We start from the raw sequence: 13,125 nt of genomic DNA, 5'->3' as shown, positions 1-13,125 counted from the left end.
GCCACGCACCAGGGACCACCCACACCCCAGTGCGCCAGGGACTACCCCCACCCCAACCCCCACGCACCAGGGTTTGTCCCCACCCCAGTGCACCAGGGACCACCCCCTCCACAACCCCCCCTACCACGCACCAGGGACCGATCCCACTCCAGCGTGCCAGGGACCCCTCTCCCAACCACAATACCCACCGCCATGCACCAGGGACCGATCCCAGCCCAGTGCGCCAGGGACCACCCCCACCACAACCCGCCACGCACCAGGAACCACCCCTGCCCCAATATGTCAGGGACCACCACCACTCACCAGGATCTGCCCCCACCCCAATCCCCACCGCTGTGCACCAGGGACAGCCCCCACCCCAACCCTGACCACCATGCACCACGACCAGCCCCCGCCCCAACCTCAGGTCAGGGATCAGCCCCTCCCATGTGCACCAGGGACTGCCCCAACCCCCATCACCCTGTGCCATGGACCGGGCCTTTCCACATTAGATGCGGGCGTGTCAGGCTCTGCCTGGGATATAAGGCACCATCCCCACTGCCCGGCTGCTTCCCCCCAGAGCCAGCCTGTGTGCAGAGCTCACCCCCTCCCCACATGGGTGTGAGGCTTCCTGGGGGTGCCCAGACCTGTGGGCACCTCGCTACCTCCTGCCCTTAGCATGAGGGAGCCCTGTCTGTGCCTGCTGGGGGTCAGCTCCCCACTCCACCGGCCCCGGGCAACCCAGGCACTGCCCTCTGGGCCTCGTACGCCCCGCACTCTCTGCAGGATAGCAAGTAACACCTTGCAACCCCCGAGCCCTCCCGCGCCTCCCTGCAGCATCCAGCCCCTGTCCCCGGCTCTCGCAGTGTGCCCGATCCACTGCTCCCAAAGGTACAGTGCACCCAGCTCACCTGTTCCCCTCCACTCACCGCCCTGCTTCACGCTCACCTGGTTACATAGCAAACGAAGTCCCAGCACATACTCGAGAGCCTAGGCACTCTCCCGTCTCATGCAGCAGCGGTTCTCAGCCTGTGCTCTGCGGCGCCCTGGGGGCCTGCACACTGTCTGCGGGGGCCGCGAAAGACAGAATTCAATTATATACCGACAATCGGTTTCCAAAGGGGTCTGCAAATGAGAAAAGGTTGAGAACCACAGTCATACAGTACTGCTCGGCCGCGCTTCCCAGCCAGGCTGGCTGTGCCCCTCGGCCAGGAGACAACGGCCTGTCAGTGAAGGATCCAGGGGCCTCTTGGTACCCTGAGTACATCAGACCAACCCGTTGGCCCCTGCTGACTGTCCGTTTTTTGAGTGGAACGCCCGGTCGGAAAGGGACCTGGTGGCTCCGCTCGGCACCGCTGACCAGGCTGTTAAAAGTCCAGTCGGTGGTGAAGTGGGGGCCCAGAGGGCTCTGCATGGCTCCCTGTGGCCCCTTGGCGCATGGGCGGCCAGAGAGGCTCAGCGCGCTGCCCCCATCCCAGTGCCGGCTCCGCAGCTCCCATTGGCCAGGAACAGCTACCAATGGGAGCTGCAGGGGTGGCGCCTGCGGGCGCAAAGGCAGCACGTGGAGCCTCCCTGGGCGTCCTGCACCTAGGGGCCGCAGGGTCCTGGCAGTCGCTTCCTGGAAGTCATGATAACCGCCACCGGGACCCTGCATCCCCCACATCCCAACTCCCTACCCCAGCCCTGAGCCCCCTCCTGCACCCTGAATCCCTAATTTCTGGCCCCACCCAGAGTCTGCACCCCCAGCCCAGAGCCCATATCCCCCCACCCCTGCACTCCAACCCTCTGCCCCAGCCTGGAGCCCCCTCCCACACCCCAAACCCAACCCCCTGCCCCAGCCCAGTGAAAATGAGTCAGGGTGGAGGAGAGCGAGTGACAGAGGGAGGGGGGATGGAGCGAGCGGGGGCAGGGCCTCGGAGAAAGGGCGGGGCAGGGGCGGAGCCTCAGGGAAGGGGTGTTCGGTTTTATGCCATTAGAAAGTTGGCAACCCTAAGTATGGAACTGAGGAGGGCAGTACCGAGCGACCGGGCGGAGATAAGCATCTGTTACCACCCCCTGAACGAGCTGCCCCCTCCTGGTGACCAACCTTAACTCCCCATCCTAGCAGCAGCGTTCTCCCTAGATACACGACTTCTCCAGTATTCTCGGTGGGTCCATCTCGCAGAGCTTTTAGCGACCCAGGGGGCTACTGGCCCTCGGCTGAGTCCTCACAAGCCACCCTTTGGTGAACCCTTACGCAGGTATCTGCCCTGGGGATCCCTGTGTCCGCTGCCCGTTGGCTCCCAGGAGTCCCGGGGTCACAATGGTGGTGCTGGGGGAGGGCGGAGTAGGGCTCCCCAGAGTAGCTGCTAGCACCAGACGGCTGGGGCAGAGGCAGCTCCAGGGAACAAGGCTGGGGCCCAAAGGGAGCAGGGCCTCTGTGTCACCCACCCCCTGCCAATATAATGTGGGCTGGGGTCTGACGGGGGTGAGGTGTGCCATGCTCCTGTGAATGCCCCTGCGCTGCCCTGTGCCTGGCCCCAGCTCCCGCCCCCTGCCCTGCCACTCGCTCCCCGGCTGTGCCCTGGCATTCGACTGCGACTGACGGTCTCCCCTCCTCTCTTGCAGCCTCCTTTGCCTACACGCCAGCAGGTAAGGCCCTTCCCCCGCCCCAGCCACGGGGCTCCCCGAGAACATGTCGGGGCCCCTTGTTACAAAGATTATCTACAGAGTCCCGTTTCCCTGAACACAACAGGAGACAGCATCTGTGCTTGCTGCGCTGCGCCTGCCGTCGCCTGCCCCCTGCACCCAACGGTGCCCGGCCGAGCCCTGTCCACACAGGTCAGAGCCCGGCCCGGCCTTGGAGGTGTCTTGTTCCTGGCCTGTGACACGCGCCTGTGTTTGCGAGGGGGCGGGGTTCGGGCTGCTGAACTGTGGGAGCTGCCAGCTTACCGCAGCCTTAGTCACCGTGCTCTGCAATGACAGCTGGGCCTGACCCCCAGCCCCCAGCAGCCGGGTCCCACCCGACCCCCAGCAGCCAGATCCCGCTCGACCCCCGGCAGCCAGATCCCACTCGTTCCCCGGCAGCCGGATCCCACCCAATCCCCAGCAGCCGAGTCTCACTGCAGCGTCTCTGTCTCTTTCAGTCTCATTCCCGCACGCAGAGGGGCCGGCCCGCGGCAACAGCAGGTGAGTGCAGAGACCCCCGCACCCCATGCTCCGCAACTGCCGGGGGCTGCTGGGGAAACCCTCCAGCAGTGCTACCCAGCATGCAGTGCACCTAGCCCCAGCCCTACCCTCTCTCCCTGCAGACCGGGCATGCTGGCCATGGCCACCAGCGCCTCCAACTACCCCTGGCTGGCGGACTCGTGGCCCGCCCCCAACCTGCTGCGCAATGGGAATGCCAAGGAGCCTGGCACGAGCTGCTGCACAGGGATCCACGACGCCACGGAGAGATATTACAATGGTACTGGTGGGGCGTGGGGAGCTGCGGGTGGCCAGGCTGTGGCAGGGGCTGGGCTTAGAGCAGCCAGGAAAGGGGCCAGGATGAATGGGCCCATATCTGGGGCATCTCCGGCCCCAAGGCTGGGCGGGTGAAGGAGCCGAGCTGAGTCCCTCTCTGAGGGCCCAAGCCGGCTTCGCTGTCGCTGGCTCTGGGGAGCAGCTGGGCCAAGCTCCTGGAGAGGGGCAGGAGAAGCAGCCCAAGGCAGTTGGGCCAACGCCGGCCACTCTGGGCCAGCAATAGCTCGGAGCCCACGTGGCGGGCGGGGCAGGAGCCCAATGGCCCCAAACGCGGCTGAGTTGTCCCCATAAGCGAGGTGTCCTGTGTCTGTAACTTGCCCCGCAGAGGCCGGGATTTCCAACTACCTCGCCCAGACGGAGAAGTTTGGGGCGGGTGCGTCGGACGGGCCCATTTACAGCACCATTGACCCTGCCAGCGATGAGATGAGGACCTTCAACGGGGCCTTCTCGCAGCACACCACACCTTACGCCAGCACGCCCCTGGTGCCATATGGTGTGCCCAGCCTGCCCTCCCCTGACGCGGAGGAGAGCCCGCGGAGCCCCCAGCCTGGCCCCTCCGGCAGCCAGTATGCGCTGCCAGAGCGCAGCAGGGCTGAGCAGGGTAGGGACGCCGTGTGGGAACCGCTGGGTGTGGCATCTGGGCGGGCTGTGGGCCCGGGGGACGTGGGGTGGGGGGCCCAGTTTGCTGGTGCCAGGCACAGAGTTGGCTCTTCCGGCAATTGGGCCCAGTCGCCCTCTGGGCATGGGAGCCACGTTCCGCTGCCAGGAGCACCCCAAGGACACCGCGGAGTGCTGGGAAGCTCCTTGTGTCTCCAAAGGGGATCGGCTGGACCCTGGGCCCAGCCCATGCCCTGAGCAGCCGCTGTGGAGCCCTCTCCCTGCAGGTGAGCCCCTGCGATGCAGGCACAAGGCTCCGGGGGCGGGCAAGAGGCAGGGGGCTAGCTGTGGGGCTGCCCCACTCTCTGGTCAGCAACGCCTGTCTGGCTCCGGTCTCTCTAGTGGCGAAAATCGGCAAAGCGAAGTCGATGGGGAAGCCGGTGAAAACGCCCTCTCTGAACTGGACGGAGCTGCTGCCCCCTCCGCCTTCGGCCAGCGAGCTGAGCCAGTACGCGGAGGAGGAGGAGGAGGAAGAGGAGGAGGAGGAAGAGCTGGCTGCCAGGTGAGCACAGTTACCGCTCTCTCTGTCCTAGCAGGGACGGTGCCAGCAATGCCATGGCCAGGATCTCGATGCCCGTGGCAACACAGAGTCTGCACCAGTGGCTGGCAGGGCCAGGCACCGCAGGGAGCCTGCCCCAGCCTGCCCCAGAGGCTCCGCAGGGAGCTGGGAGGGTCCAGGCAGACCTGTGGCATTGCCAGCCTGCCCTGGACTCGCCCAGGCCCGCCTGGGTCAGGTCAGAGGCTCGGTCAGGAGAGTGTATGACAGAGGCTAATTACAGCCATAGCCATGGGGTGCCTCCCACTTCGGCCTGGCTTTGCCCCGGCCCAGGGTGGCAACGTGTACTACTGCTGGGGGGCTCAGGGCGCCCCCCCACCAGCCCTATCAGAGCCTCAGCCATGCGCTCCGTGCAGCACAGTGGGTGTCACCCCTGCCACGGCCTCTCCAGAGCGAGGCAGGGTCCTGCTGGCCATGAAGTGCCACGCAGGGCGAGGCTTGAGCCAGGGCCTACACACGGGAACTAGGCCAGGGGGCCGTGTAGAGCTGGGTAGGGTGGGAGGCATGGGGATCGGGGCGGGGCAGGGCAGGGAGATGTGGGGGGCGGGGCAAGTCAGGGCTGGGAGGCATGTGGGGCAGGGAGGCACGTGGGGAGGCATGTAGGGCTGAGCAGGGAGCTGCATGGGGCCGGGCAGGGTGAGGGAGGCCCATGGGGGCAGGCAGGGAGGAGTGTGGGATGGGTGGGGAGGCGCGGGGGGGCAGGCAGGAGTGGCGTATGCAGCTGGTTGGGGTGAGGGAGGCACATGGGGTCGGGCAGGGAGACCTGTGGAGCGGACAAGGAGGCGCGTGGGATGGACGGGGAGGCCTGAGGAGCCAGGCAGGGAGGCATGTGGAGCCGGGCGGGGAGGCGCATGGGACGGGCGGAGAGACACGTGGAGCCGGACAGGGAGGTGCGTGGGATGGGTGGGGAGGTGCATGGGACGGGACGGGAGGCACGTGGAGCCGGACAGGGAGGCGCGTGGGATAGACGGGGAGGCCTGAGGAACCGGGTGGGGAGGTGCGTTGGTCAGACAGGGAGGTGTGTGGGATGGACAGGGAGGTGCATGGGATGGGTGGGGAGGCCTGTGGAGCCGGGCAGGGAGGTGCGTGGGGCGGGCGGGGAGGCGCGTGGGACAGGTGGGCAGGCGCGTGGAGCCAGACGGAGGCGCGTGGGACGGGCAGGGTGAGGGAGGCCCATGGGGGCAGGCAGGGAGGAGCGTGGGATGGGTGGGAAGGCATGCGGAGCCAGGCAGGATGAAGGAGGCCCGCGGGGCTGGGCGGGGTGGCTGTGAAAGCCAAAGGCGCTGTCCAGGCCTGTGGTGCCCGGCAGGGTCTAACATCCCCCTGCTTGCAGCGTGGACACAGAGGAATGGTGCCCCCCACTGCCCGAACGCACCTACCTGATGGAGAATGCCCAGGAGGAACAGTGCCCCCTGCCCCCGCCCCACGGCGACATCTCCTCACCCGCCCACTCCTATGGGCAGCAGTCCACGGCCACGCTGACGCCCTCGCCGCGCGATGAGATGAGAGCTGCTGAGGACATCCCCAGGCTGCATCACTTCGAGATCCCCCACCTGCCCCGGTAGGAGGCGCCCCCGCCCCTGGGGCTCAGGCTCTTGGGAGCTTCCCCGAATCCTTCACGGGAGAGAGAAGCTGTGTGGGTGGATGCCAGCCTGGGTCATGCCAGCTTCCCCACTCAGCTCCGCTGTGCTCCTCAATCCCGACCCGCCGCCCTGGGCTCCCCACACACGGAAGAACATAAGAATGGCCAGACTGGGTCAGACCAATGGTCCATCTAGCCCAGTGTCCTGTCTTCTGACAGCAGTCAGGGACAGTGCTGCAGAGGGAAGGAACAGAACGGGGCAGTTATCCAGTGATCCAGCCCCTGTAGTCCAGTCCCAGCTTCACAGTCAGAGTTAGGGACACCCAAAGCGTGGGGTTGCTGCCCTGACTATAGGCGCCAACTTCCCCTCGACCCAGTGGGTGCTCGGCCCCCACCTGCCCCTGGCCCACCTCTTCCCGCCCCTGCACTGCCCTCGCCCCGCCCCCATCCCCCCCTTCGCCAATGTCCCCACCCCTTCTCCGCCTCCTCCCCTGAATGTGCCGCATCCCCACACCTCCCTCTCCCTCCGGGAAAGTCCTAAGCGCCACCAAACAGCTGTTAGGCGGGGGGGCAGGAAGCACTGGGAGGGAGAGGTAGGAGCGGGGACGCAGCACACTTGGGAGGGGGGGAGGAGGCGAGGCGACAGTAGGAGCAGGGGGAGTTTGGCTGCTGGTGGTGCCGAGCACCCGCTAATTTTTCCCCGTGGGTGCTCCAACCCCAGAGCACCCACGGAGTCGGTGCCTATGGCCCTGACTCTCCTGGCTAACAGCCATAGTCAGACCTGTCCTCCATAAACTTAGCTAATTCTTTTTTGAACCCCATTATAATTTGGCCTTCACAACATCCCCCGTGGGCAGCAGGTGGAGCCACCCTTTGGGGAGGCTAGCCCCGGCTCCGCCCCTTCTGCTCACGCCCCCCTGCCCCCCCGCGGCCAGAGCCCCAAGAACCCCCCTCCTGTCCAGAGGAGGCCTGAGCACCCACTTGTCAGCCAGATGAGTCCTGGGCCAGCCGGAGCCCCAAGGGACCCCTCCCCCCACACACACACCTGCTCGGAGGTGCCCCAAGACTCCCCCCCCCATGTCCCAGAGGAGTCCCAGGCCAGCTGCACCTCCCCTCCCCCTCCCCGACCCCAAGCTGCGTCTCTCTGGTCTCTCTGCTATGCCCCATGCAGGTTCCAGGGCGGCTGAGGAGGCAGTATTTGTTACTCAGCTTCCTGGGTTCCTCAGTAATCTCCCTTGACTCCCCAGGCCTATTATACCCGCTGCCCATGACATCCCCTGGCAAGGAGTTCCACAAGTTGACAGTGCGTTGTATGAAGAAGTACTTCCTTGTGTTTGTTTTAAAGCTGCTGCCTATTAATTTCATTGGGTGACCCCTGGTGCTTGTGTTATGTGAAGGAGTAAATAACACATCCTTAGTCACTTTCTCCACATCATTTGTGATTTTCTAGACCTCTCTCATATCCCCCCTTCAGTAGCGCTGCAACGCTTTTTACAGGGGGCGCTGAAAGCCAGCAAAACGATCCCCGCGGCTGGCAGCCGGGATTCAGCATAAACCTGGGGGTGCTGCAGCACCCCCCGCATGCCTACTTCCCATGCCTATGCCCCTCTTAAAACCGAACCCTCCCAGCAGTTTCAATCTCTCCCCATGTGGAAGCCGTTCATACCCCTAATCCTTTCTGTTGCCCTGCTCTGTACGTTTTCCAATTCCAATCTATCTTTTTTGAGACGTGGCGCCCAGAACTGCCCGCAGTATTCAAGGTGCGGCTGACCTGTTCACCCCGTTCTGCCAGAGCCAGCCCCTTGCCAAGGGAACCTAAAGGGCTTGGGGCTCAAAGGACAGCAGGCTGGAGCCTTGTTGAGAAATCCCAGGCCATTAGCCTCAGCACACGGCCCTCAGAGCAGCCCACACTAGAAACTCCAGTCAAGCAGGCACATGGCAAGCACACAACAGAGTAACAGATTATCCCCTCCCCCAAGGGCCACATAGTTGCTCCTCCTTCACCCGGAGAACTCTTTCACACAACTCCCTGTGTCCTAGCTCTGCCGGTGCCCCTCGATCCCGACCACCAGTTCCTGCTACCCCAGCCCCGGGCTCCCCCCACAGCTCTGCCAGTGCCCCTCAATCCCGACTCCCAGCTCCTGCGACCCCAGCCCCGGGCTCCCCCCCACAGCTCTGCCGGTGCCCCTCAATCCCGACTCACAGCNCCCCAGCCCCGGGCTCCCCCCCACAGCTCTGCCGGTGCCCCTCAATCCCGACTCACAGCTCCTGCGACCCCAGCCCTGGACCAACACACAGCTCTGCTGGTGCCCCTCGATCCCGACCCCCAGTTCCTGCTACCCCAGCCCTGGGCTCCCCCCACAGCTCTGCCGGTGCCCCTCAATCCCAACCCCTAGCTCCTGCGACCCCAGCCCTGGGCTCCCCCCACAGCCCTGCCAGTGCCCCTCAATCCCGACCCCCAGTTCCTGTGACCCCAGCCCTGGGCTCCCCCCACAGCTCTGCCGGTGCCCCTCAATCCCAACCCCCAGCTCCTGCGACCCCAGCCCTGGACCCACACACAGCTCTGCCAGTGCCCCTCAATCCCGACCCACAGCCCCTGCAACCACAGCCCTGGGCCCCCCCACAGCTCTGGCTGTGCCCCTCAATCCCAACCCCCAGCTCCTGCGACCCCAGCCCTGGGATCCCCCACACACAGCTCTGCCGGTGCCCCTCACTCCTGACCCGCAACCCCTGCTACCCCAACCCTGGACTCCCCCAGCTCCACTGTATCCTGACCTGCAGTAGCCACGCTTACCCTCGCCTGGGACAATGCTGTGCTGTGGCTTTAGAACGGGGATGTCCCCCCGGGGCTCCAGGGAGACCCAGCTGGTCCCGGGGTGTTAATGCCCAGGGTGGCTCTCTGGGTGCCTGATGCAGCCAGTGGAGATGGATTGCTGGGTCTTGGTCCAGTCCCTGCTGGGCAGGTGCCCGCAGAGCAGAGCTGTATGCACCCCTGCCCCACTGGCAGCGTGAGGGGGCCGGAGAGGCTGGACTCTCCTCTCAGCCGGGGCCCATTGGCAGGGGGCAGCTGTAGCAACGGCTGGTATTTGCAGGTCTGCCCAAGTGGGGTGGGTGGGTGCCAGGAGACCTGCCCCTGCTGGAGCCACCTGCTCCCAGGCAGTGCGTGGGTTAACTGGGCTGTCCTTGCTGTTTTCCAGGCGGTTGCCGAACGGCTCAGGGGCCTTGCCCAGGGCCCCGAGCCCTCCCCTGACCCAGTCCGACCCAAATCTCAATGCCCTTGCGGACGGGGCCGATGGCCACACACCCAGACACGGGCACAGACGCAACCTGAGTCAGACCCCAGCGCACAGTGCTGAGAACCTCAGTTCTCCGAGCCCAGGTGAGTGCAGCCCAGCCCCTGACGCTCCTGCAGCAGCACCCGGTCCCGGGCAGGTGGGGGCACCTGTGCCCAGCCAGAGGGACTGACACCCCTTCTCCCCCCGTGGTCAGCCTCTGTGGGTGCCAGGGTGGGATCAGTGCGCTCCGGCTGCGGAGAGCTCTGCCCAGAGCTGGGGGAGCAGCGAGCCAGGCGCTCTGGGCACCTGCTGGGGGCGCGGCCCATGGACCGAGGGCTCAGCCAGCAGCGCCCGTGGGAGGAGATGGGAGACGGAGGCAGGTCAGGGACTCACGCTGCCTTTGCCGACAGGTAAAGCCCGTCCCGCCCCCGGTGACGTGTCCCTCCCCCCGGCACAGAAAACGAGAACGAAGAAAAAGGCCAAGTCCAGCCACTACCGCCGGGAGAAGAAACAGGGAGGTGAGTGTGGGCACGGCACATGGCAGCGCCGCGGCAATGCCAGCCGGCTTCTGGCTCTTCTGTGTGCCGGGGAGCCGATGGCCGCATTGGTGTAACCCCCATGTCAGGGCCCCCCTCCCAAGTCACACCAACCCCCCATCAGGGTCTCTGCTGGGAGGGGCACAGCCTGACTGACCTACTGACACAATTCCTTCTGCTTCTCCCACAGATCTGCCACCACCCCCACTGCCACCGCCCAGCGAGGACCCTGGGGCCTCTGCTCAGCCCCCGGCACCACCACCGGCCTGCCGCGCCTCCTCTCTGGAGAGGGACGTGAGCAGTGCCAGCGTCGCAGAACGGAGAGCTGGCCATCGGACCACGCCGGGCCAGCACCAGCACCGAGACGGTAACGCCAGCCACCGCCCAACCGCACTGGGGGCGTCCCAGCTCACTCTCGCTGCCCCTCGCTGGGCTGGGGGCTGGTTCCCAGAGTGCTCCGGGCCCCCCCCCGTGCAGCACCCACCCGAAACCAGCCACCCTCGGGCACGGACAGGCATGTGCCTGGTGTGGTTCCATTGCGCGTCCTGTGGGCACAGTCTGTACAGCCAGCGCCCTGCCAGCCACACATGGAGCCCGACCCTCCCGATGTCTAGCCCCACAGCTGGCTGCCGGGAGGGCCCACATGGCCCCGGGGCAGGGCTGTGGGGTGGGGCGCTGAGCAGACGCGGTGGCAATGTGGTTCCATGGCAGGGCATTGCGGGTCTCCGAGGGGCCCTGCAGCCAGACTCCAGGGGAGGCCATGGGCATCCAGGACCCTGCCCAGGAGCTGTGGGCACTGGGTACATTAGAGATCAAATGCCAAGGGGAGGCAGGGCTTAGCCACGGTGCCTGTGCTGCATCTGACCCTGAGCGGCTCCATGGGCCCGTCCCCTGCCATGTGCTGCAGGGGGCTCCCTGCAGGGCCCCGTCCCGCCGGGCGCATCTGCTGCGCGTGTTGGGCAGGGGGATGCGGGAGGCAGCGCCAGTCCCACCCACGCGCCTGCCTCTTCCCTTGCAGCGGAGGAGATCGTCCCGTACAGCAGGCCCACCTTCCTCTCCAGAGGCCAGGTGTCAAGCAACTGCTCCACGACCGGCAGCTCCTCCTCCAGGGGCTCGACAGGGTCCCGGGGCCATGGCTCTGGCCGCAGCAGGACAGCCGGGGACCGGAGTGAGGTGAGCCAACGCGCGTAACTTGGGTGGGCCTGCCGGGCACTGGGGAGCAGGCTGAGGTGGCACCGGGCAGCAACCTGCAGGGACAGTGTCAGGGGAAGGGGTTTCGCTAAGAGGGGCAGGGAGGGCTCGGAACAGGCTGCCTTGGCACCCAGGGGCCTGGCCTGGCCAGGGGAGTCTCCTGACAAAGCCAGACGCGTTTGGGTGCTTTAACCTTGCCCTGGGGGAGGGAGAAGCCCCATCCACATGGGCCCTGCTGTGCTGCGGGGAGCCCCGGGAGGGGCCCGCTGGCTCGGGGACTGCTGGGTGTTTCTGTGGTGGGCTGGGCATGGCGGGGGGTGTTCCCAATGGATCCCCACCTCAGGGCAGCAGCCCCAAAGGAGTCCTGGGGCGGGGAATGCCTCGCCGGGGCAGGGGAGGACTGGGCCCCACAGAAAGAGCGAGCTTGGATCCCCCCGGCCATGGCTGCCAGCGACAGGTGGGGCTGCTGTGGCATTTCCCCGTGGCCAGTGGGACCCATGCTCTCTGCAGCCAGGGGCCCAGCCAAGCCGTGCTGTGTCTGGCCCATGCCCGCGAGGTCCTGGTCCCAGCCCTGCTGACGATTTTCTCTCTTTGCAGGAGAAGAGATGAAGCCAGCGGCGCTGGCTGAGTGAGCGGACGCAGGCTGAGAGCAGGGCTCTGCCCTGAGATCTGGGCTTTGGTTTGGTTTAATTGATGACACAGTGACTGGAGCCAGGCGGCCCAGTCCCTTGTAAATAGGCGGGGTTGGGAGCGGCAGGCCAGGGCCCAGGCAGGCTGTTTATACCCAGGACACGGGGCTCGTGGGTGAGGCCTGCATGGGCCCGTTCAGTACCAAGCCGGCAGTTCTGCAAAGGAAGGTTTGCGCCCAGCAGGGCAGGGACAGGCAGCTGGGGCAGGACCAGCCCCCAGCCAGGCGCAGAGAGCAGCCCACCCGCACGGCACGCGTTGCCCAGGGGGCACTGCCAGCCCAACCAGCCCCTCGTGTGGGCAGGGGTGTTTTTTGGTAGCTAATGAACCCTTTTGTAAAACAACCAATAAAGCTGTTTGTTACCCTGGACGGAGCGACGGGCTTTTCTTATTCGGGGGGGTGGGGACAGGGGATGGCTGGGCCCTGGATGATGGGCGGCAGCAGGGGGCTGCCCTGGGGCGGGGGGGGGGCATGTCCTAGGCCTCAGAATATTCCCTAAACGTGCTTAATGCCGCACTGCCAGGCTGGCACCCACTGCTGCGCGGAGCGGGCTCCTCGCCTGCACAGTTAGGCAAAGCTCCGTTTATTGCAAGTGAAAACGTATCAACAATCTCCCCTGTTCCCCGCCTGGTGCCATGTACCCGCTAGCCCCTGCCCAGGGCGGCCCCGGGTTAGTTCTGCGTTTCATCCCGGTCACTGCCGGGCTCTGGCCCCCACAGCAGCTGAGTGAGGGGTCACTTCAAACCCGAGTCACCAACGGGCAGGGACAGGGATCGATGGGGCTGGCAAAAGCTTTTTATAAACCCTAAACTGGGCCTTGGCCCGGGGGCCGGACTCAGTGCTCCGAGACGGGGGGCACAGCCCCAGCAAGGGGGGAGGGACAGCCCAGCCTGGCACTCAGCACCATGGCAGCTCACTACGGGCTGCGGGGGCGTGGGGACTTGGAGCTGAGCAGGCGGGGCGCTTGGGGCACTGTGCGATGCCATGTCTGCCAGGCCGCTGCCCCTGTGCTAAGGACACGCTGCCTGTGACGGCACACGAAACTCAGGGCAGGGGAGGGGCCTGGCCTCCCAACACGCCCATGCCCAGCCCCCTGTGAAGCTGGGCACAAACTCACCGGAGCAGGAGACGTGCTAGTGCTCTGGGACGGGTCTTGTTCC

General features: G+C 65.9%; 1 protein-coding gene across 1 annotated transcript in view; it reads left to right on the top strand.

Annotated features, from left to right (window-relative positions):
• ROBO3 (roundabout guidance receptor 3) overlaps positions 1-12,332 on the top strand; it is a 109,033-nt gene extending 96,701 nt beyond the window's left edge. The window contains exons 18-28 of the mRNA XM_034754890.1: positions 2,587-2,610; positions 3,105-3,147; positions 3,270-3,424; positions 3,806-4,081; positions 4,480-4,639; positions 6,027-6,254; positions 9,473-9,654; positions 9,961-10,068; positions 10,277-10,453; positions 11,105-11,259; positions 11,875-12,332. Of these exons, the coding sequence (XP_034610781.1) occupies positions 2,587-2,610; positions 3,105-3,147; positions 3,270-3,424; positions 3,806-4,081; positions 4,480-4,639; positions 6,027-6,254; positions 9,473-9,654; positions 9,961-10,068; positions 10,277-10,453; positions 11,105-11,259; positions 11,875-11,886 (1,520 nt within the window). The 3' untranslated portion in view covers positions 11,887-12,332. The remainder of the gene's footprint in view (positions 1-2,586; positions 2,611-3,104; positions 3,148-3,269; positions 3,425-3,805; positions 4,082-4,479; positions 4,640-6,026; positions 6,255-9,472; positions 9,655-9,960; positions 10,069-10,276; positions 10,454-11,104; positions 11,260-11,874) is intronic.
• The last annotated feature ends 793 nt before the right edge of the window (positions 12,333-13,125 follow it).

Source organism: Trachemys scripta, chromosome 21 (genome assembly GCF_013100865.1).
Source record: "Trachemys scripta elegans isolate TJP31775 chromosome 21, CAS_Tse_1.0, whole genome shotgun sequence".
In the NCBI taxonomy this organism is placed as follows: Eukaryota; Metazoa; Chordata; order Testudines; family Emydidae; genus Trachemys; species Trachemys scripta.
The sequence above is the reverse complement of the archived record's forward strand: the minus strand, read 5'-3'. Positions and strand labels throughout refer to the sequence as shown.